This window comes from Hyposmocoma kahamanoa, unplaced genomic scaffold (assembly GCF_003589595.1).
Source record: "Hyposmocoma kahamanoa isolate Upper Pololo Valley unplaced genomic scaffold, ASM358959v1 228, whole genome shotgun sequence".
Taxonomy (NCBI): Eukaryota; Metazoa; Arthropoda; class Insecta; order Lepidoptera; family Cosmopterigidae; genus Hyposmocoma; species Hyposmocoma kahamanoa.
Window position 1 is genome coordinate 716,986 of NW_020653747.1, and position 24,311 is coordinate 741,296.

The 24,311-nt window shown below is 35.9% G+C and overlaps 1 protein-coding gene across 1 annotated transcript; it reads left to right on the top strand.

The window, feature by feature from the left end:
• Window positions 1-1,084: 1,084 nt before the first annotated feature.
• LOC113228367 lies at window positions 1,085-19,213 on the top strand. Its single transcript, XM_026461640.1, has 4 exons — window positions 1,085-1,095; window positions 1,786-1,933; window positions 11,808-15,638; window positions 17,517-19,213. The coding sequence occupies exons 1-4, from the start codon at window positions 1,085-1,087 to the stop codon at window positions 18,471-18,473; spliced, it is 4,947 nt and encodes a 1,648-aa protein (XP_026317425.1). The 3' UTR covers window positions 18,474-19,213.
• The last annotated feature ends 5,098 nt before the right edge of the window (window positions 19,214-24,311 follow it).

A 24,311-nucleotide genomic window follows, 5' to 3' on the forward strand; every position in this document is an offset into this window, starting at 1 on the left:
TTGATCATACGGCGCACAGCATCGATGTTTTTGTTGTTTACACCAGTGGACGGGCGACCATCACGAAATTCGTCACCGAGATTCACACGACCGCGTTTGAATTCTGCAAACCAGCTATAAATAATTGTCTTGCATGGTGCTTCATCGACAAAAGCAGTTTGAAGCCGAGCGAAGCTCCGCTGAGATGTTAAGTTGCACTTAAAGTCGTAGAAAATAATACTACGAAAATTTTTAACGAGTTAAATTCGTGGTGACGTAGACAACCAATTTCTAAAATGACGCCACAATGTAAAAACAAGTGATAGATGAAACAAACTGTATTCTACAGCCAAAGAGTTCCATTTTCAAATGTTGTAATTACTTTTTAAATATTGTTTATGTAAGTGGCCAGTTCCGGAAACTTATAGTGCGCCCTATGTATCTATCGCCATTTCAAATTTTATCACAATAGTTAACATGGCGAGCATCGTGACTTCACATTTTTGTCGCATCGCGAGCGCCCCGACCAATGTCTGCAAAAGAATATCGCAGTGCCAAACATGGCCGCAAGGTCATTGCTGATTTTGAAACATTTTGACTGTTCTGCACAGTAATTTTGTTGACGTAAAAATTGAGACCGACAAACGAGGTCTTGATATATAAATTATCGGAAAAAGGTGAAAACATTTTTAAGACAGTTCAATACACGAGAGTAATTAGGAATACGCAAACAAAAAAAAACTAAAACTAAAAAAACTGCAAAGAACTAAAAAAACCCGCATTTTTGTTTTGTCATTTTCGCGGCGATGATTAAAGGACAAAGATAGCTACATATGTATGCAATTTCATATCGTTATCCTTGTTCTTCAAAATGTATATATAACAATAGTTCATTACCAAATAAATGTAAGAACGAATTTTAGTGAGGTGTCTCACTGATTCAGTATTCGACAAAAAAACCAATTTTAATAATGGCAACATAGTTTTATCAACTGAAATAAATAATGTTACTGGGAGGTTTATCACACATTGCATGTGATATACTGCCGTACTATCGCCATGGTAGATACAATAAATCTTAGGAGTAAAGACAATTTACTTCTGAATGCACTACCTGTACGTGTCACAACGTGCAAAGAAAACCCAAAAAAAAGTGTAAGCAATAGCAGTAGGTAGAGAAAAGAAAATTGGTTTTAATTAATATTAAATAAAGAAATATAAACATTATGAGTTATGTCCAAATGGGTTAAAAACATGGAGCGAATCATGGAACACATCTATTATTTGATCAAGCACATCTGACAACTAAGTAGTGACGGAGTGATACTCAAGGTTGGTTCTAGAAGGCGGCGGATAGAGTAGTACGACCGTTCGTTTTTAAAAAAGTTTTGCGTATGGAATAAATGATCATTTTACTTTGTTCTTTGTGTTCGACCTTTGTATTAATAATAAATAAATAAATAACGCACACACTCAACATAGCCCCGCACTAGGGAAACACTGTGTCGCGGGTGCCATGGACACACACAGACAACCACAAATTACACCCAAACTCACGAGAGAAATAAATGTAGGCCATACAAATATTTCTCCCGGCCCGGTAATCGAACCTGACACTTCGGCATGGTAACCGTTCGGCCACGGAGACAGTTGTTGTTGTTACAATAATTAAATAGAAGAGTCTAATCTTGTCTCCTGTGTGTTGACAGTAATGCCACATTACAGTAAATCCTAATTATACATTGTTGCAAATGGCACAACCAAATTACGAACTCTACTCATGTTTATACATAATTGTGTTTCCAGATGTGAGGGCTGTGGTATGTGGTGGGGGGCGTGGGGGTGGTGGGGGGCGTGCGCGGGCGCGGCGCTTGCGGCGCTGCTGCTGCTGCTGGCCGCCAGACGCCGCAGGAAGCACGCGCCGCGCCCGTTACACAATACTCTTGTGCATCAGGTAACTCATAGCTCATTCTTAACTAACTCGAATGTTTTTTTTAAGGATACAATGGACTCTAACACTCAAACAACTGTGACATTAGCTGAGTTGATCCTTTTACGTACGCCACAGCCGCACACATGATATTTATTGAAATTTAGTTGACTGTTTAAATGTTTAAAATTGGTTTATGTTTGTTTCATTGGCTTTTTTTGTTATTTTATTTTTTGTTTTACTTTTGCTTTGCTTTTTTATTTGTTTCTGAATATTTTTGTGTTGTGGCGTTGTAATAGCACACCCGAGTATACATACACACATACCGGCACTTTTTGGGGAACAAAAACAAAGAGAGATTATAAAATAGTAATGTTTATATTTAAATAAACAAGCATTAGACATAAAGGGGCAATTAAATGAACATCTTTTAACATTGACTTACTACATACACCCCATTGACCTACCAATAAATGGACGTCTGCTTCGCGCTAAAAAGTGTCCGTACTTGTAGGGCGTTAAAATCGCATACAGAGCGTCAATCGCGCAACAGTCTTCGTTTGTTCGACTGGCACCGCGGTTGTCAATCATGCAGTACCAACAATAATAGCTTGTAAAAATTACTGCAGTAAAGTGTAAAAACAGCATTTGGTATCGTATATTCACTAAACAAATATATTGTTATCATAGTTCTCATTTAAAAGTGTTATTTTGTACAGTTTTATAGTATTTAATTTATATATAAATGAATCGTAAATATAAATTACAAAAGCAAACAAAATAATCAAATAGCTAACGTCCTTTTTCTACACATTGCATGCGCTAAAGATGGAAAGAAACCCATTACGTCAGTTGCAAGAAGCTTCTTGGTCATTTTCAATTGTTCGAACCACAAGCGATGAAATATTTAGAACAAAGAAACTATAGAGTAGCCTTGATTTTAATCTTATTTTTAAAATTATTTTTTTTTATAAAACGTTAGCAATAACCTTAGAGGATGGAAAAAAAATATAGTACAAGGCAACAAAATATTGTTGTACTCGTTTTACGGCTTGGGATTACCTATCAGAAGTCAGAAAATACATTTTCCCGAAATAACGTTAGCTCGAATTTTCATAATGTCAAATGTATTTTTTTAGAAAGATTACAAAACAAAAGCTAATTTTGTTGTTGTGAAAAGCATCGAAATTACTCGAAAGCGTAATGGTTTTATTATAAATCAGTTTTCGGAATTACGGATATTTGAGTTTACGTTTAGTTGGAATATTGGTACATTTCTTATAGTACCTACACGCTTATTTTCACATTTGTAGTAATACCAGTAGAAGCTGTGTACGGGTCACGTACAAGATTTAGACGCTGAGTTTGCGCCCTACTTTACGCGAATCGACTGATTCACTTTTTATTATAATTTAGTTTATTTAATAACTCTGTCGCAATGGGTTACATAAGCATCCATATAATAAATTGTATTTAAACAAAAATAAACTTTACGATTGTACGTCAACTCTATAACTTAACTAACTACAAACTACAACTAACTTAACTACCTACAATCAAGACGTCAAAGCCCATACAAGCTGAATATGGTGTTTTTGGGTCCTTAAGTTGCAAGCAAAATTAGGCAGTACTGCAATGACGTTACAATTTAAATTCAATGTTTTAGTTTTTTATATTTCGTTACATATCACTACAGGTATAGGTTAACTTCGGATATTTTTTCGTGGTTTTTGTATTAGACCCGATGTCCATTTGTTAGTAGGTCAATGATACACCCTTACTTAACTTTTATTGAAAAAAAGATTTTGTGACAAAGCGGAAACAGTTGAAAATTTCAAAATCGTAACAGTCTAACATTGATCAAATCAATTTTAATGATACATCATCGAACTTGTATTACGTAGTAGGAAATCAAAACATACAAATGTATGAAAAAAATGACTATCAACCAATTTTTATTTTCAAATTGGACTTAATAATATGAAAGAATAAGATGACCGATCAGACTTTTTGATAATTATAATTTTTGTAAAAAAGAACTACTCAAAAGTTTGTGGAATTACATAATATTATTATATATTTGCCAAGTTTTATTGAAACCGGTTAGCGGAAATTAGATGAAATCCAATTAACCGTGTTCATCCCTTAATTTACGACCCTTACAGGTGGAATACTTTCTTGAAATGTGAATGAGACCTTAACTGAGGTAAACTCTTTCCAACAAAAAAAATCTGTTCACAAATGTCGAAGTAATCGCTTAACATACACAAAAAATAAACTCGAATTGAAAACCTCCTTTTTTTAAAAGTCGGTTAAAACAATACATTTTAAGAATTAATAAGATAGATAGATAACTCGTTTATTTGCTGAATCACAGTACATTACAAACAAGCTTATGACATAGGTACAATGGTAATCATAAAGTATAAGGCTATCCAAGTTTGCGGGTATATTCTGGAGTGTTATATTGTGTCAGGTATAAAGTTGAGTGTACTGTGTCTGCAAAAAGGGCCTGACTCAGCAGTATGCCTCACTTCAAGTGTTCCGGTAAATAACCGATGTGTGTAGTTATGACAATGCAAGCGTAGTTTCAATGGAACCAAACAACAATGGCAGAATCATAGAAAAGAATTCTTAGCGTTTTCAATTGTCTTAATTATAAGTTTGAATAAAATAAATTAATTAGGTTTTTCAAATTATAATAGCGGCCTATCTACTCGTAAGTCTGGAAATAAAATCATGTTTAAAAGAAACTCTAATGAGTAATTAGTATGTGACCGGACTGATATCTACAACCACAGACATATATCGTGATAGACGCCGCAAGCACAGCAATTTGTATGAAAACCGAGCGTGCCACATTTTATGTATCCACCATAACATCACTATAACTATTTAGTGATGGGAAACCTCCTTCCGCGCTAAATCGATTGATTGAACGGAATACACATATTCCATTCAATTAATCGATTCAAGTATTCGTTGATTACAAGTAGTCGTGAAATATTAATACAGTAGAAAAAAATACCAAAACGAGATAGTTATGTTCTTTATTAAAAGTTGTTTTTAAAAAATATTGATTACTTAATAATTTAAACATCAATTTTTAATCAACTTCAAATATTAAAATTATTGTCCTTGAAATAATACAAGCTTATAATATAACTGTCTTTTTGAAATAGTAGATCTTATCGATTGACTTAAATAACGAAAACGCACGTCAATATATGACCTTGCAACTGCCTTAATTAAATTTACTAGATGGTTTTCCATCGGTGATTATCAAACTTGAGAATGGCAAGACAACTGAAAATGTTACTGCTGACAAAATATCTAAAATCTTACTAAAGTAACTTAAGGTTTACTTAATGCCGACCTCGTGCAAAGTTTTTGTGATTTGATCATGATTTCTCGGATTTCTAACTCTGCATATTTGGATAGCATCTTTGGTGGGATAAACTAGACCATCTTCGTCCTTGTTCTGAAGCGTAGAAGCGCCAACTAAGTGTTTTTCGATCGATTGATTGAACGGAATACGCGTAAACATGCGTATGCCATTCAATTAATCGATTCTAAATAGAATAATTTGTCGTTCAAGTATTTGTTGATTACAAGTAGTCGTAATATTAATATAGTACAAAAATACTAGAATAAGATAGTTTAGTCCTTTATATTACTTTAAAAAAAATTCAGACTTTACTTTTTAATCGACTTCAAATATTAAAATTATTGTCCTTCCAGTAAAATGAGCTTATTATATAAATCTTTTTGTAATAGAAGATCTTATCGATTAACTTAAATAATGAAAACGCTACTGTCTTAATTAATTTTACTAGATCGTTTTCCGTTGGTAATTGATCAAATTCATGAATGGCAAGACAAATGAAAATGTTACTATTGACAAAATATGGTAACATCTTATTAATCATAAGAGGTTTACTTAATGATGGCCTCGTGTGAAATTTTTGTTATTTGTTTATTATTTCTCGGATTTTTAACTCTGCTACTTGGCATATTTGGATAGCATCTTAGGTGGGATAAACTAGACCACCTTCGACCTCGAAAGCAACGAACTCATACGTATGACCAACTCCATGTTTTTGTAAAGACAGCGCACTGTTAATTCTTTGTATTATATATTTTTTTGTATTACTCGTAATAAATAAATAATAGTAATAATTAATAAGTAATTATTTGCTTACTATATTCGGACATTCGAGAAAACGTGCATAAATTATCGAAATTAGAGATACTACTGATAATAGATACTACAAAAGTGAAAAAAAAAAAACGAAACTTTACTAAATGACATAACAAAAGAGTTATAGAATATTTTTATAATATTGCTAAGGTCATAATAATTTTCGTCCCTCTGTTTTCAAAATCGATCAGAATCGAGAACAGTGTTGCCTAACGTACACATCACTAAATGTTCAATTTGGCCAAAAAAATGTACAAGCGGCCATACCACAGAAACTGAATGCATTATGCAAAAGTGCGATCGTTCGATATTCATGGCGTATTAACAAAGGATCACAAATATATCGCACCGAGTAAAAGCCGCAATGTATTACTAATCATGAAGCATACACTGAATTGCATATTTGTTTTGTCGAAATTCATACAAAACCAAAATAATTGTTTTTAAAATAAATTATGTATCTTGTGATTACAAAATCACTTGGCCGTGGAAGGAAACGTCCCTGTTTACCCGTTTGCCCTCAGCTATGGTGCTTTTGCAGTTTATAATGGCACAATTATGCATTTTTCGCGTTTTCGACTGGTGTTTAACTACGATAACGGTCGAGCGCGTTCTGAAGTGTAGCAACGACAAGTAAGTGAATTCCACTTACTTTGGGCACGCGAAGTACGTACACTTGCGGCGTCTATCTAGATGTAATATGTCTGTGTCTACAACTGTCAGTTTCCTAACGTTGAGCGACATCTAGCAGCCAAAAATAGAATTTCAGTACCTGCGTGTGGATATGGTCCACACGTAATATCTGATTCGAGCGATTTGTAATAAGTGATTCACTACTTTGTTACAAAAAACAAAGTAGATAATTCCTTCTCCAAAACGCCACGCGTGAAAATGGTAAAACTGACAAAAAAGGGTTCCCGAAATCAGTCAGTACGTACTGTACGTAATCAGATAGTACGTTTCACAAAAAAATAATTTGTGTATTGTGTAAATGAAAGACGATATGGACGACAACTGACTTTTTATTAAAATTTTCTAAGATTACCCACAACATCTTGCCCTTAACCAACTTAGAGATATACCTTATGTAACATACTACTCCTTAACTAATAGTCCTTAAAAGCTAACCCAGCACCAACTTGTTAAAAGTTGTTATAAATAAATTTTAATTATGTACATACATATAACTTCCTCCTTCCTTATGCGAAGAGAAAGGAAGTTAGCAAATAAAAAGTAGAGAAAAAAAACAACGATGATACCTACTGATGACGCAAACTAATCATTGTATCATCTAGCGACCCTGCTGAAGAGTAGTGATCACCATCAAGTGATGCGTAATTTTCATCATAATCCACGTAATATGCTACTTCAGTGTTTTGTTTAAGGTTTCGCGATTGTGAGTTTTCCGATTCACATTTTATTAAATGTTTTCTATTACCACGATAAATCTCGTATAATAATTCTCTCCCTCTGCTATTTCTATCAATAATAATAACATTATCTTTCTTCTCTAATTTAGACAATTTTTTACAATGCTGGTCATAGTACAAATCGTTCTTTATTGCCTATGAATCAGTTCTAGATGTTGATTGACCGACACTGGTGCTGGTCGCAGCAACCCCCGACGCCGGCAATCTGCAGCGCAGTAAACGGCCCATCAGCATTTGTGCCGGAGAACGCAAGTTCTCACGAGGTGTATTGCGACAACTTAACAAATTTAAATAAAGATCAGAATTACTTTTTATTGATTTTCTAAAATTACCCACAAAAGTGTTCGAGTTACCAGTGCAGAACTTCAAATTGGAATATCTTTAATTCCAGCCTTCACAGAATAGTAAACCGGATACTAAATTTGTTCAGGAATTTCAACGCTATATTTTCACATATTTTTCATAAACTACCGAATACAAATTATGTCAATAAAAATTTCTATGGGAGTTTGCCATTGTTCTTTATGCACTCAAGCCAAATAGGATATAATTTAAGAGAAAGTGGCACAACTCACGTGACTCAATAATCTTACGTCAAGTCAGTGACAGAATTAGAAGTGATGGTAGTGCATGATATCATCTATGACCTCATTGTCTGAAGAACCGTGCTCATGTCAGAGGAGGTCATTTTGAACAGTATCAATAAAAGTGAAATGATATAATTATTGTTAATGAATGAATAATATATTCACTATTGTATAAAATGAGGTAATGTACAATAAGCGGCCTCATTGCTTAGTAGCAAGTTCAACAAGGCAATCTTAGCACAGAAAAATTCATGCAATAGGGTGCAGCCAAATAAATAGACAAAATAAGTGATATTACTTAGATTTTGATTGAATGTCGGAATGTTTTACCAGCACGATATTAAATTATTGTGAAATTACTCCACTAGTTTGTTATAATTATTAATGCAAAGATCGTACACTCAGAAAAAAATTCAACCGATCCGGCCCGATTCCAACCGACATCTCCTAGCAAACCGTGGCAGAGTTGCGAGACGCTACGCCAACTAAGTCACCGAACGAAATTTTCCTATGTGCTTGTTGTCGGATCTTTGTATTTGGTTTTTCAAAGACTTTTTAGCCGTAGCGCCATCTATGAGAAATCTATGAGTATTTCGTCACTCAATTAGGTACCGTGGCTTAGTTGAAATAGCGTCTGGCACTGTTTGCTAGGAGATGTCGTCGGTGCGAATCCGGCCGGATCGTAGAATTTTTTTCAGAGTTGGATCTTTGTATTAATAATTAAAACACATTGCTTATTGAATTCTAAATAACATTATTAATGCAGTGATCGAGCACAAAGAAAAATTATTTCGATTCATTGACGCCCTCTATTGAGCTACGGGACGAACCAGCAGACCTTACAAACTTAGCTATGTACTTGTTACATATCTTTGCCTTTGGTTTTTAAGCAAATCACGTAATGTAAACAAATGTTGTTGTTGCAGAAAAGTAGCCTGCTTGTCGGTTTCCTATCTGATACATTTCGGGGAATGTGCGCAGGAATTTTTCAATTTAGTTCCACCCTCGCCGTTCCTCCTTCGGTCGACTAGAAGGTCCGGAGCACTCCATTCTTATGTCGTTGATATTCCACCTATTCGCACTACGCGCTTTGCTTCCTCCTTTCTGATGCTTACGGCAAAGGAATGGAATGCTCTACCGGCCATCTGTATATCCCGAAAAGTACAATTTGGGGCTATTCAAGGCTAGAGTGAATAGGCATTTTTTTAGGCAAACGTTATAGTTAAAAAAATGTTTATATTATAATAGGGTTTAAAGTATGAAATTGCTGTTCTGTTTCGAAAAATTGAAACAAAAATAAAATGTTTTACACTATGAATCTTGTTTAATCAAAATAAATACCAACGCTGACAAAATACATCTGCCATCTTGCCGGAAACACATTTTTGTTCCTTGGTGGCAGATTAATGGCAACTGCGGAAGTAGTCAAGTACCTCGTTTTTAGCATTAGACGAAAGTAAACTTGGAATCTTTTTTAACCGACTTCACGAAAAGGAGCAGCTTCTTAATTCGACTGTGTATTTTTTTGTGTGTATGTTACACGCAGTGTTGGCGTTAATCAATTAAATTTCAATCAATAATTCAATCAGTTTAAAAAATCAATTCAATTAAAATCAATTGCAATTAAATCAATTGCGACGCGTCGCAATTGATTTAATTGAAATTGATTTTAATTGCAATTGATTTTAATTGCAATTGATTTCAATTGAATTGATTTTAATTGCAATTAAAATCAATTCCGGCCGGTTGGGGGCCCGGTTGAGGGCCCCAGTTGGGGGCCCCGGTTGGGGGCCCCACTTGGGGGACCCGGTTGGGGCCCCACTTGGGGACCCGGTTGGTGTCCCGGTTGGGGGCCCCGGATGGGAGCCCCGGTTGGGGGCCCCGGTTGGGGCCCCGGTTGGGGGCCCGGTTAGGGGCCAATTAGGCGCCTGCTGGCCCCCAGCCGGGGCCCCATACCGGGCCCCCGAGAAGGGCCCCCAACCGGACCCCAACCGGGGCCCGAAACGGGGCCCCCAACCGAGCCCCACAACCGGGCCCCCCGACCGGGCTCCCAACCGGGGCCCTTAACCGGGGCCCCCATAACCAACGCCCTAACTCATCCCCCTATGCCCTATAAATTTATCATAATTGTCAGTTTTAATTGTTAATTGTTAATCAAAAACATTGAAAAGATTGAAAATTGATCAATTGTTAATTGTAGATATTTGCGATTGATCAATCGTTAATTGCTGTTTCGCAATTGACAATTAATTAATTGTCAATCTTTAATTGCCAGAACAATTAAATTTTGCCCAACACTGGTTACACGATTACCCCGGCATTTATGAACCGCTTTCGATGATTCTTTTTTGTTGGAAAAGAGGTATCTCAGTAGTGGACCCATACAAATTTGAAGAAAATATTCCACCTATAAGGGTGGCAAATTAGGGGATGAATCCGGTTTATTGGATTTCACCCAATTCCCGTTTCTGTGCAATAAAACTTAGCAAATAAATGTAATTCCACCAACTTTTGAGATCTGTTATTTTTTCATTCAGTCATTCTATTTCAAATACTTGCACTGTAAAAAAAGACTTGGAAGAAATAGATGTTTCAAACATTAAACGGAAACGTTTTATAAAATAATAACATTACCGCGTCATTTGTAAACACCATTTGTCATCGATTCACACGATGGCTTTCCCTTACTGTAATTCGTTATCTGAATAAAAAGGTTTACAACCATTTCTTTCTTTACATTTTTTTGCAATTCTAAAAACTGAAGTATAGTATGTGAATGGGTGCTCTTTAATTCACAGTTCCACGGTCGCTTCCATGTGGATATACCTTTTTTAATTTGTAATACTTTTGTTTAGATAGTAGACAGGGTAAAAGAGGCATGTTTAAACATGTGTTTTGGGGCAATAAAGCCAAAATATTCCTTATTGTTAGGAGGCATAATGTGATAAATACAGTGGAGTAAAAGGGAATAAATGGACTGGGTAAATTATCAATTACACCAAAGTTGTATGTCAAAAGTTATAAAAATGACACCACACGATGGTTTGTCATGCGCCTTGTGTATTGTGAACTTTCTTCAACGTGATGGTTTAGATACGATGTTTTCTTTTACCGAAAGCTCATGGTGTTCAAATTAAATTTCGTACCTAACCATTAGAGTACCACGGCCATGATATTAGTTATTTTTTAACCGAATGTATGTTTAACCTGTATGTTTTTTGTTTGTATGTTACGCTATAACTCTGGTATTTGTGAACCGAATTTTATGATTCGTTGGAAAGAGGGTACCTCCATAGTGGTCCCATTTAATTTTGAAGAAAATCATCCACCTCTAAGGGTGGCTGTTCACGAATGAAAATTCATTTTTATGAATAGCGCCTAAATTTTATTATAAGGAGCAATTATTTTAATGGTTGATTTTGCTATTCTCCAATTCAAGCCATTTTTCTCTCTCAATATACTTTGAGTAGTGAGAACCGATTTTTATTATCTCCTGTGTCAAGTTCCGTATAGTGGCAAACTAGGGGATGATTCCGGGTTTGCGCACTTTCGGGTAACCGTTTTAAATAAAACTTGCAAATAGATGTAATTCTTGTCTTCTCGTGACTTTTGAGGTTGGTTTTTTTAGTACTCTGTACTGAGATTATTATTGTATTAATCTAAGTGTCATCTCGTTTCAGGTGCACATAGTTCGGGACGCGCTACCGCCGGTCACGCGCCGCGTGCAACCTCCGCCCGGTTTCGCACCGCGCGCTGCCTGCACGCTATTGGCTGCTCCCCCACCCCCGCCTGACGACCTCCCACCTAACCCACCGCACATAGTTATCGTCCAAAACTCAACGCAAAACACTATTGCACAAAGTTCACAAGTCTCACAACCGTCCACTTCACAAAGCAACCCAGCCAATTCCACTTCTGATTATAGGGGCATCCCTAAACTACCTCTGCCCGAACAGTGGATTCACAAGCGACCATTCGAGTATAAATACCCAGCTATTCCTAGACCTTTAGTCCAGATCAGTACCGAATTGACTATACCCAGACCTTTATGTCAACTTAATCAGGATTTAGGCGCGGAGCTGAACCAGGAATTGAGAGCGAAGAAATACAGTGCAACTCGATCTCCTTCGTTGGAAAAAGACGATAAAAGTCCGTTTTTGGGAAGTGCTAAATCAGTTGAAAACGAGGTTTTCGGTTTCGATGCTGATAGTGTAGTGAAATTGGAAACAGAGATGATGTCACCAAAGGAAGATGAATCACCGAGTAACTTGAGAAGGTTCCGATCTGTCAGTACAAGATTAAACATGTGCAGTGTTACCGAAGCTCATGAAAGTCAACAAGAAAGGCTGGAGATGCAGAATTCCCCGAGAGTTCTCGAATGCAGTTCTGCGAAAGAAAAATCTTCGACGTCCAGGTTCGATTTTTCGCCCAAACTTTTATCAGACAGTATAAGTTCACCACGTTTCTTTACTCCCCCGGAAACTGTATCGCCTTTGTTTTTCCCGGAACCTTCTCCTATATCTGTTTACTACGATACAGTGAGGTCGCCTAAGTTTTTCCCAGAAACTCCCAGGGATACTGAAGTACCACAGTCTCCAAAAGCTTTAGGAGTACATTTAAATAGAAATGGATTTGAGAAACCTTCATCTCCCAGAGTTTTAAGTGCAAAACCTAGTCCAAAAATCCATAGTTGTAATAAGGAAAATTATTTTACTTTCGAACCCGTTGTAATGGAAGAACTGAATAGAGCTCGACCTAAAAAGTATGTAGGGCGAAATTCAATTGAAAAAGAAAGGTTTACACCACCAGCCGATAAAGAAATAAAGAAATACAGACGCCATAATAGCTGCGATACAAATTACAAAAATGTGGAACTAAATATAACTAATTATGATGATAATAAGGTAGAAGTAAAGGCGGAAATCATAGCCAAGGAAATTGAAGAAATGAGCAAAGATGAAGTAGATTGTTGTGCCAAAATGGAAACATTAAAAATCGATAAAGAACCAGAAAAATTGGACTTGATACCAACGCATTCGAGTACAGAACACATGAGACGACAAAGATTAAAATCGATATCTTTAGATTCGGACAACGCGAAAATTATAGAGCACAATTTAGGTTTACCAATTGCTAAACAGATGAAAGATCAAATGAACGAAGCATATAAAAATCAGGATGTTAGCACATCTTGTGAGAGCATGGGTTACCCGAAAACGCCGCAGAGCGAAAAACCAATATTTAAATTTGATGATGAACCAAAAGACAAAGTAGAGGATGAACCTAAATCACCAGATCTTGTTAAGAAAAGTTTAAGACAGAGTTCCGATATGCAGTCGTTCTTAGACATGCCCAGATTTTCCCCAAAAGAATTTGAAATTACAGTCACTTCAGAAGATGGAGCAACTACAACAGCCGAAACGCAAACGAAACGAAAAGGAAAGAACCTACGAAATTTAACTATCGATTTAACGATACGAGATAGCGAATTAGAAAAAGAATTACTTGAATTTGAAAAGCTTTACGAAGAAAAGAAAGTTAAAACACCAACTTTGAAAGTGAAAGCTACCTCTCTGGACTCCTCTGAAACTGTAAACCTTTCATTGCCACAGAAGAAAACTTTGGATGTGCCGCAAAACTCTGTTTCAGTACCAAACACTCCAAAAAGACAGATAAAGAGGATTTTGGCACAAAAGAACTTGAAACACGATTTCGGAGGTGGTAAAATGGGCTTTAACACTTTACAATGCAATGCAGAACGCCGACTTTACATGAAAGGTCAAGATTCTGGTATATTTTTAAGAGAGAACCATGCAAGTCTCATGCTATATCAACCAGGTACATCTCGAATGGGATCCAGAACTATGGGATCATTCGACGAGAATATGACGGATTTTACTGAAAATCCTCCAGAGATTAACATCTGTGGTGCTGACAATCGCCTCCAGGTTGAATCGGGACATATGCTTGGGTCTAATCTTTTGAACTACAAACAGAACCTAAGCGTATCAAGCACTAATCTTAAAACTTTACCAGAAGGAGTCCCGTCAGACGATTTCGAACCGACAGAAGATGAGAAGGTCGTCAAAAAGTTACACAGAAGGAATTCGAATCAAAGTCTCTTGCTAAGCACGCATAGTTTACAAAGTTCCAACTGTTCGTTAAATAGTTCTGGCGCGTCTTGTCATAATTTAACTACTGTAAGAACAAGTATTAGCAATTTTAGCCTAAATTCAGATGGACGACAGAAGAAACTGACCTTAGAAAGGAGAGATTCGAACACAATGCTGAATACTGAACATTTGACACCAACAACCAGGGTTATTTGCTCTTCAAACACTAATTTAAGTGGAGAAGTGTCTAAGAACTGCCTTTTACAACGTAGAGGTTCAAACAACAGCCTTACCTTAAACATATGCTCATCGAACAACCTAAGCAGGCATTCAAGTAATAGTTCTTTGAACAAAGACGCAAAGCCTCCTCAGAAAAAAGGTTTGCTAGAACGGCGAAGTTCTAATACAAGTCTTACATTAAACATCAATAACTCTAACCCACAATTATCTGTGAATCGGAGCTTGAGCATCTCAAATTATAATCTAAACGGTTCAACATGCAACTTGAGTAGATATAATAGCAATCATAGCATTGATAACCCAACGACAGAACCTAGGAAAGGTATCTTAGAGCGACGTAGTTCTAATACTTCTCTAACTCTTAACATACAACAACCTCAAGAACCAAGAGATTTGGAAATTGACGAAAATCTTATAGAACCTAACCTAAATAACCTGCCCCATAGAGATAAACATAGAAAATCTTTAAGTACAGAAAACTTAATTCCAAAGTCTTACAAGAGTCGTGGTAGACGTAATAATGACAAAGGAATGGGCTTTGGTTCTCATGACAATTTATGGTCAGCATCGTTCTCCACAGACCAGGAATACACCCAAAATCTGACTTACGTAGGCGGTGATCAGGAGAACGAGATTATTTATGCGTTTGGCAGGCAGGAAGATCCGAATTTCCAACAAGGTTTCGTCAGGAATATAACTACAAAACCGCTGAGTCCACAAAGTACATCTGAAGACTTTAGATTATATTTGGCAAATATGCAGCATCTGCAAAATGCTTCAAGTGTTCTCTCCCGCCAACAATTAAGAGACTTGAACGACGTTTTCCAGAACGGATACTCGAAAGTTAAGTGCCACAGTACTACAGAAGGTCAACACTGCTGTTCGAACCGTGTGGATTCAGACATATCTAAAGAAAATCCACAAATGGTTATACCAGAATTAGCACAACCATGCTCAGAATACCAGAAAATGTTGTTACGAAATTTGCATCAAGAATTTTGGGATATGCCAACGAATTTTCAAGAGAAACCTATAGTTTCTGGGTCACATCCTAAGAATAGGTATAAGACGATTTTGCCCAATGAACACTCGAGGTTTATTCTGCGATCTAACGCCGGTGTGGCCAGCGAAGGATACATTAACGCCAATTTTATTAAGGTTAGTATTACCATATTTATAAGTCTGTTTCAATGCATTATACAGAAAAAGTGAACAAACGGGTTTGGTTAAAATTCGAAAGCAATCACTCAATAACTGGAATAAGTAACACTTTCGACTTGATATCTCATATTTTTTTCCAACAATATTCATTTGAATAATGTTTTTACATCGTTACTCTAACTGAAGTCCACAACACTATGGTTGTGTAGTAAATCATTTGGTACATCAAAGCAAAGTTTTCGTAATCGATTACTTAATCGAACATTTCAATTACAATCGAACAAGCATTCTTACACTTAGATACTTGTTCGGTTGTGATTGAATTAAGATTATAGAATTAAGATTTCGGGAATTATGTTATACTTTTACAGGTCATGTAGTATATAAGTAGACAATGTTTATTAATTACCAAACTAACACATATTTTCCAACCAAACTCCAATAAAGTAAAAACAAAGAAAATGTTTCAATAATACAGTCACTGTAATTGCCGCAAGAGGCGCCACAAACACAATTAGCAAGTCAATTCACGGTCTATTATTTTAAGTCGCTAACAGTAAATCTAGCAATTTAATAAATGAAACACATAATATTTTGAATTTTAACACCAAGCTAACATTGCATGTATTTACTAGTACGACGCAAAGTCTCAGTTTTGTTTATTAATTGACTGACCATTTGTCACTAATTTATTTGGTATTTTTTGTAAGTAATCAGCAGCTAAATCGTAAAAAAAAACTTATTCCGACTGATTCAATTGTACAAATTGGTTCATTAAATTAAGTAATTGATTTGTGGTTGGCAGTGGAAGTGGCCATCACTATAGTGTCTATGGTCAGGTCAATGACCTGTTTGTTCACTTTTTCTGTATTATGGATTGAAATAGTCTATACATCTACGTATCTATTAATGCACTAATTTGTCGCAGCTATGATAACCTTGCATAAAGTGGCCGACTTCAGTCTGGCAAGTTGCGTAACTTAAAAATGCACGTTTCTTTCTTGATGGAAAGAAAGATTACTACATCTGGAAAGAAGTGTTAATTTTCTTCAATTCATAAACAAAATTAAATAGATAGATAACTTCGAAGTAGGTACATTATTATTAAAGACTTGAAGAAGCTTATCTTAATATTTACAAATCATAAGTATGAATACATGTAAACCATACTGCGCCATTTGTAATATTTGCTTGGAACCAATAAGTTGTATACACATTGTAAAGTATTATGAACTTAATGCAATATGATGTTGAATAATTTAAAAAACTCAATGTCTGAATGTTTTGACAGTGTAAAATCGTTTTTAACTAATTTGATTCTTGCTACAAAAGTCGATACGCTTTTTCTTCTATCCTGTATTATTACTATCTATAATACTGCCCTCCTTACCGTAACCTAAAGTTTTATTGTCACCTAAAAAGTCTTGCTTAACAGTAAAACTAAATAAGATATTAAAAAACCGATTAGAGGGGGTTGTAGAGTATTTAATTTCTTTTTATAATATCAAGTGACGGCACGAACAAGTCGTACGCCTGATGGTAAGCTACATGCCTGTTCATAACAGTTATAGTGTCACGCAGAGCTTTAAATCGCAAAGATCTGAGGGGCACACCCACTGCGTCCGTCAACCTGAGACATAAGTTGACAAGCCCCATGTGCCTTGTCAACTTATGTCAACATTACTACTTGGCGACAGAAACAAGTAAGGTGGCAGTGCTTCCCTGGACGAACTTTCACAAGGAACCCTACTGCTGCTACTGATATTGTTGTTGATTACGTTAGTTATGATAAAGAGGGCAGAATACATTTGAATATATTTATATTGTTCTTAATAATATGTTGAGCACATTTTTCAACAATTTTACCATTTCCAGGGGCACGAATATGCGAAAAACAGCTACATCGCCACTCAAGGTCCACTCCAGAATACGATCTACGATTTCTGGTTAATGGTCCTTCAGAACAATCTAAATTTCTGTGAACAACGCCCTCACGACCCTGGTCCTTCGAGTACGAATTTTGGTGTTCAAAAACTCGTCATGTTGACGAATTTCATCGAAAACAATAGACAGAAGTGTGAAAAGTACTTTCCCTTAGAACTAAACGAGGAAGAAACTTTTTACAGTCCTGTTTACACCGAATCCACAAGTTTCTTCGATGATACTGAAATGCTAAATAACAGATTTATTATCAAAAACGTGGGTATGGTGAAAAAACCGGGCTACACAATTAGAAAACTTAACGTAAAATACGATGTTAATCTTAAAAGTGTAAGTGAACACAGCGGTAGTGAACAATATGGTGAAGGTGCGTGTGCAGTGAACACCAGTGAAATAACAGTGCATCACTATTGGTTCCACAATTGGGCCGATCATAAGTGTCCTAAAGACGTGAATGCTTTACTAAATCTAAGTTTGGACGTCCTGAGAGACACGAAATATGATTTTAGTGAGACAAACGAAGTTGCCCAAGATATTTGTCAGTGCGAAAGTCCCAAAGCGGATTCAAAGTTCGTCTTTCCACCACTGGAGACGGAAGGAAAGAAGTGTGAAATTAATTTTGATGTCGGTACGTCAATACCTTTAGATTTTTCATTAGACCATGCACCTCCTATAATAATTCACTGTTCAGCCGGTATAGGCAGAACAGGATGTCTCATAGCCATCTTAAATGGTATCAAACAATTGATAAATGAACAGAAAGTGGACGTGTTAGGTATAGTGTGTAATATGCGGCTAAATAGAGGAGGCATGGTACAGAATTCTGAACAATATGAATTAATACATAAAGTACTTTGTTTGTTTGAACAAGCGTGTTTGCCAGCGTTATAGTTTCGTCGATAAAAATACAAGAGTTACTGAATTTAATCGGACATAAAATGTCAATGCTTATAAATAAGTTTATACTAACTGTAGCTCCATACAAAAGTAGCAGCGCGTCTTGTATGTGTGCGCGCCCGCCGCGTCTCGTATACGGACGCACACACATAATTTAAGGATGCTCTAGCGTTGCACAACACTAGTCGTCTTAACCGCTTCGGTTATTGGGAACTAAAGAGAAGCCGTTTTTCGGCGTCGGGAAGTGAGCGTGTCTTACAGCTCCGCCACTAATGAGGAGATTTGGTAATGGATTTTAGAGTCCATCGACTTAGCGGTGGCAACCGCTAGTTGTGCAATACGCAACGGGGTGCCTACAGCTCCGGTACTTATCTGGAAAATAGGGTGGGTATTGTACGAGCACCCAAGGCGGCTCACCGGAGGCACCATCCTCTCGAGAACCGGTTGAAGTCTGTGACAACGGTGTGTGACAACCTTGTACACTGGCTGATCTGGGGGTCGATTCAGAACGTTACGATAATTCAGTTGTCGACCGATTCGATGTGCTATCGTACGATTTCTTTTAATTTTTATTCACAACACCCGAATCGAACGTCTAACAGTCGTATTCGAAACGGAACCGAAATTACGTCACACTCAAACGATTACTTCAACTTCTCGACCGGCAAAGGCTACAAACGTTACTCAGAACACAGTTATCGAATGTAAGTTACCAACTATATACTACCAACCTCACGGGCTATATTATAGAGATGCCACGAATAGTGATTTGGCCGAATGTTCGGCGTAAGATCTGTGTATTTCACACGTGACCTTGGGGCCTTACCATGAACACTTATTACGATTCTGTTTAGGATCTGATAAGTATTTATATACAAAATAATTATAATTATTAAGTGAAACAGAATTTAAATTAAAACAGAATAAAAAATAAAACAATGAAAAATAAAAAAGAATTAAAATTAAAAGATTATTACATTTCGGCATTTATTTTAAAAGCGCCTAGTCATATTTTAAAACGACAGATATAATGAGCTGGGACTAAAAAAAAATCCACACGGTTTGCACACTTACGTATTTTTGTTTGATATCAAATAGCCATTTGTCGTTTTAGTGTATTTAATGACCATACGCCAATACCGTGAACTTGATGACGTCGTGAGCTCGTGAATTGAATAGTGCCACCAACTTGTCTGTTCTTTGGTCATAACTGGTGATATCATCACGTATAGTGAGATTGTAGTCACACGTGTGTCTATTTTACTTAATTATTAATAATAAGAACAAAAACAAATTCCTTTGATCCGATTTGACTTGAACCAGCACCTGTCGCCTCAATGTGGCTGCCAACTGATCTACGGAGCGAGATAATAATAATAATAAAGGCTTTATTTCTGACCTTAAATAACACCTTAGAAAGTTAAATATTATATAATATCATATATTATATAAACTAAAAACTTAAATGTTAGCCTTATTCCATAATACGATTTCTATTTATTTTAACTATGTATTAATTTTTTTTTTTCTTATTAATATGTAGACAGATGGCTAAAATATTTGTAAGTATTTAATGCCTGTTCTATATAAGGAGCACATTTTCAGCGGTAAATGCCACCACTTTTCTCGATCTCTAGCGGCTCTACTCCATACTTTGCTTGCTACCCTTACGACGTTTTCCAGGTTTACGTTTTCCATGTATTGGGTACCAATTCGTAACGGTTTTGGACCATCTCTCGTCCGTAGCTCTGGATGTGTCCGGCCCATTTCCACTTTAACTGAAGAATTCTTTTTGCAGCGTCTTTAGCTTTGGTCTTCTTCCTTATTTTGTTGTTTTTTATTTTATCTTTTAATTTGTGGCCACAATGGCTTTTTTCTAAAACGGAGCGAGATACCTGATAATAATAACAAATTAGTGTAAAATAGATGTAATGGTAGTAAAAGCGTTAAGAGCCTGTGCACACACGGCGTATTTTATACGCTTCGACGATGCGCAGATGACCCGCGTTAACGCGATTCAAACGCGATGCAATCGCAGCGAGTAAACCTTTGCACACCTTCATAAATTCAGTGGTGCCGCAAACGCGCTGTAATCGCGGTTTAATTTTAGTTTTGTTTGTTAATTTCAGTTAGTGTTTGAAATGAAACAACTAAAAAAAATCTAAAAGCACGCAAATTGCGTCGTTTTAAACATACCCTAAAATATATTTAAAAGAAATCATTGACTATATTAAATTATTGCTATTCGTTTTTGGGTGTTAAAGTGTGGGTGTAATTTTGCATGCATTGCACGAGACGCGAAGGGTGAAAAGGTTAAAAAATTCACAGCAAAAGTAGTCTTCAACATGAAAATCTAAGTGTAAACTTCAGTGGAGTATATAAGCTTCCTGCTTTCACCGCGATGATAAAAACGCGCGTCGACGGCGCGTATAAAGTACGCCGTGTGTATAGGTTCTAAGAAAATCAATACAAATAAAATAAAACCTTATTCTGTAGCTTCAACTTCACAAGAGTGTTATTGTGAATAAATCAGTTTGCTCTTCGCTCCCGTAGTAGCCTAATGCTTTGGCCTACCGGGTTCGCGCCTCCCGAGTTTCTCGGAATTTGTTTGCGAAATTTACCGCGAGCTTTTCGGTGACGGAAACCTGTGAAGTTCTCAACCCGCATTGTGCCTGCGTGGCGGCCTATAGCCTTTAAACTCTCGCCTGAAAGGAGATTATTGCCACCAGTGGAATATAAAATGGGTGAAGATAGCTCGATTACTTGTGGCACTACCGTGTTGCTTCCATAGTAAGCGTGTAACCGTTCCGAAATATCGGTAAAATAGAAAGAAATAGTATCGTGGTAAGAAACGTGCTTAGTTACATTCAAATACTTAGCTTCATATGAAATTGCATGCCTATTTTTATTTCTATTGATTTGTAACGTATATGTTTCAATAAAAAGATGTGTCAAGATTGTTTACATTTAAACAAATGGACTATACTTATAATCACTCTATTCTTATATTGGCAAAGGTATGGAATACACAGCCGGCATCCGTGTTTACCGAAAAAGTATCTACAATTTGGCGCTATTCAAGGTTTGAGTGAATAAGATGGTTTTATACAAACACTCGCCCAACGTTAGTTGAGATTGCGTGTGTCTATTATTTAAAAAAAACAATATTTTAACAAAGGTTCGTTACAATATCTAATACAATTTCGTATGTAATTGCCGCGGTCTATTTGCTGTGAAGAGGGATGTCATAAATAATAAATGGCGCTGGTATCTACTGTTTATTGGCCATGCAATGTTCCAAAACTCGAAAGTATTTAAACATATTTAAAAACGAATATCACGGAACCAGGAACCTAGTAGAGAGAGGAGCTGCTTGCGGCAAAACACTTCCCTCGTTAGCCACCAGGGGGCGACATGAGTAGACGACCCGTTATGATTGTATAATGTACTCTTTTTTTTATGCCAAGTGACGGAATGAACAAGTCGTGCGCCTGACGTTAATCGACATGCCTGTCCATAACAGTATCTTTATTTCGATAATACCCTGAAAACTACATATACGACAACTTACGGCAACAGCGTTCGAAAAGATCCGTGTTATCCGAGTTCACCTAATGTTTAATGTTATATACATAGTTGTTTCAGAGTGAAATGCTCGTATGTGATTTCTATGTAATTTTTCAGGACGAAGATAAAAATGTGGTGTAAAATGTAGTAAACGCAATAATGTTTGTAGTTAGCATTTTAATTAGTTAAATTATACCTCTTTCAGATACAATATCACTTTAATAATATATTTGAGCCAGAAGTTTATAAGTTTTTCTTTAATAAAAATCAGTAAAAACGAACTATGTGAAAACGCGTGTGCCAAGTTTTCACTCCAAAGAGAATAGTCTCTTACTTTTTACGTTTCTTACTTACTCTTACTTACATATAGATGTAATTCTTTTTTTGGCCACATCCGAGATAACTTGGTTGCAAAGTTGGTTGTAAAGTATAACAAGGAATTTGACCTCGCTAAGTTGCGGAGTTCAAAGACGATGATTTCTTCACGAACATTGGTGTTAGAATTCAATATTTGTGCCGTGTCGCGGTCATAAACAACCTTGCCTACTTGTAATTACATACGTGGTTTATTTTTAACTTGTTCACACCAAGGTTTATTTTTCTTAAACAACTTTTTCCTTTTCATATAACAGCCTATCAGGAGTATGTTAGTAATGTTATAAACAACTTTTGTTCCATGACTTTTAAGCTCTAGCGTAAATGCCGATGCAAAACGCAGGAACGGGGGTGGGGGTCGTCGTTGAGAACGCTTGCACGTTTGAACTTACTACCAAATATAAATCTACAAAGCGTCAGATAATTTAGTAATTAATTTTTGGTAAATTCATTGTTTTGTAATGTATTAAAGTTGTTTTTTATAATATTAGTAATAAAGTCCTACGAGGTTGTTAATATTTTACTACCCGGCGCAGTTAGTTAAAACTTATTTAACATTGATATGGACTTTCGCTCAGCAGTGGCATGCATATGAGGTAACTCTACTATGACCCTCATAGTAACGTTGCAGTGGCGCCACTTTTGAAGTCTAGTTATTGTATGAAAGTTAATAGCGGCGCGACTGTCGCGAACTGTACCGCTTTTATAAGCATCTAATTGGAAGGCGTCCTTATGTTGTATATGGCAAACACGTTTGTAATTGTTTCTTAAAGTCAAAAACAATGTTGTGTGTGTGTGTGATTTTTTTGTATTTTGCGTGTAGAAAGTACATATATTATACAATTAGCAATTATTCGCACAATTTTTTATGTAGTTGACTTTTTTTTAGATAATAGTTGATAAAGGAAAAGTAAATAAAATAATTTATTATTTTGTACATACTTTTGTACAGACTTTTGAGTAGATAGACAATTTTCGGTGTTTATTTATTAATTTTTCTTTGTTTTTTTTATGTTCGAGAAAATGTAGTTTTAAGAAAATAGTCAGCATTTAAATATTAAAAAAATGTATAAAAGTATATGTGTGTGATTTTTTTATTGTGTAAGTAACTATTATATGTGGTAAAAAAATATATAAAATGTAGTACAAAATATTTTTCTTTATTAATCATGAACACTTTTTAACGTGACAATGTTTTGTCGATTATTATTAAACAAATGGAATCTGTTATAGAATGATATATAATTAAATACAAAAGAGAATGTAAGTACGCAATGATAAGTGATTTGTCAAATCTTTTTTGTTTGTTAAAATGGATAGACAAAGGGCAACCAAAATTTTAAATAGACACACAGAGCTCAAAATAAGTTTTAATTTTTAAAGCGAATTTTAACAATATTGTACATTGCATAATAAACATTATATCTCAAATGCTTAACGTACAAATAGATACCGTCTGATAGCTGCGGAAATTCCCGAGATTGTTCGAGAATTCTCCGTGGGACGCGCGACCTATATGTTGGGACGTATGTAGCTTGTACATTACCTCTAACGTGCATCATGCATATACAATTTTTTTTTAAATGGAACAGTACGGGGATATCCGAAACCATAGAAGATACAAGAAAACTGTCTTAGGAACCATTAACTTTTTTTTGTGAAACAATTTTGGCATAGTAATTTTTTAGGTCAGCGCGAGTTGTCCATAACTACTAAAATAGATAATTTTTTTAGTCCTGGTCGAGTCAGTTTCATTTCATTGTATAGGACGAAAAAATCAGGACTATACAGGAGTATTTCATAAAATATTTTTTCATACAAAGTGAATAAAATTGACTAATTTTTTAAAATCTTAATAGACTCAGTTTTTTATAAAGATGACTTCATTGT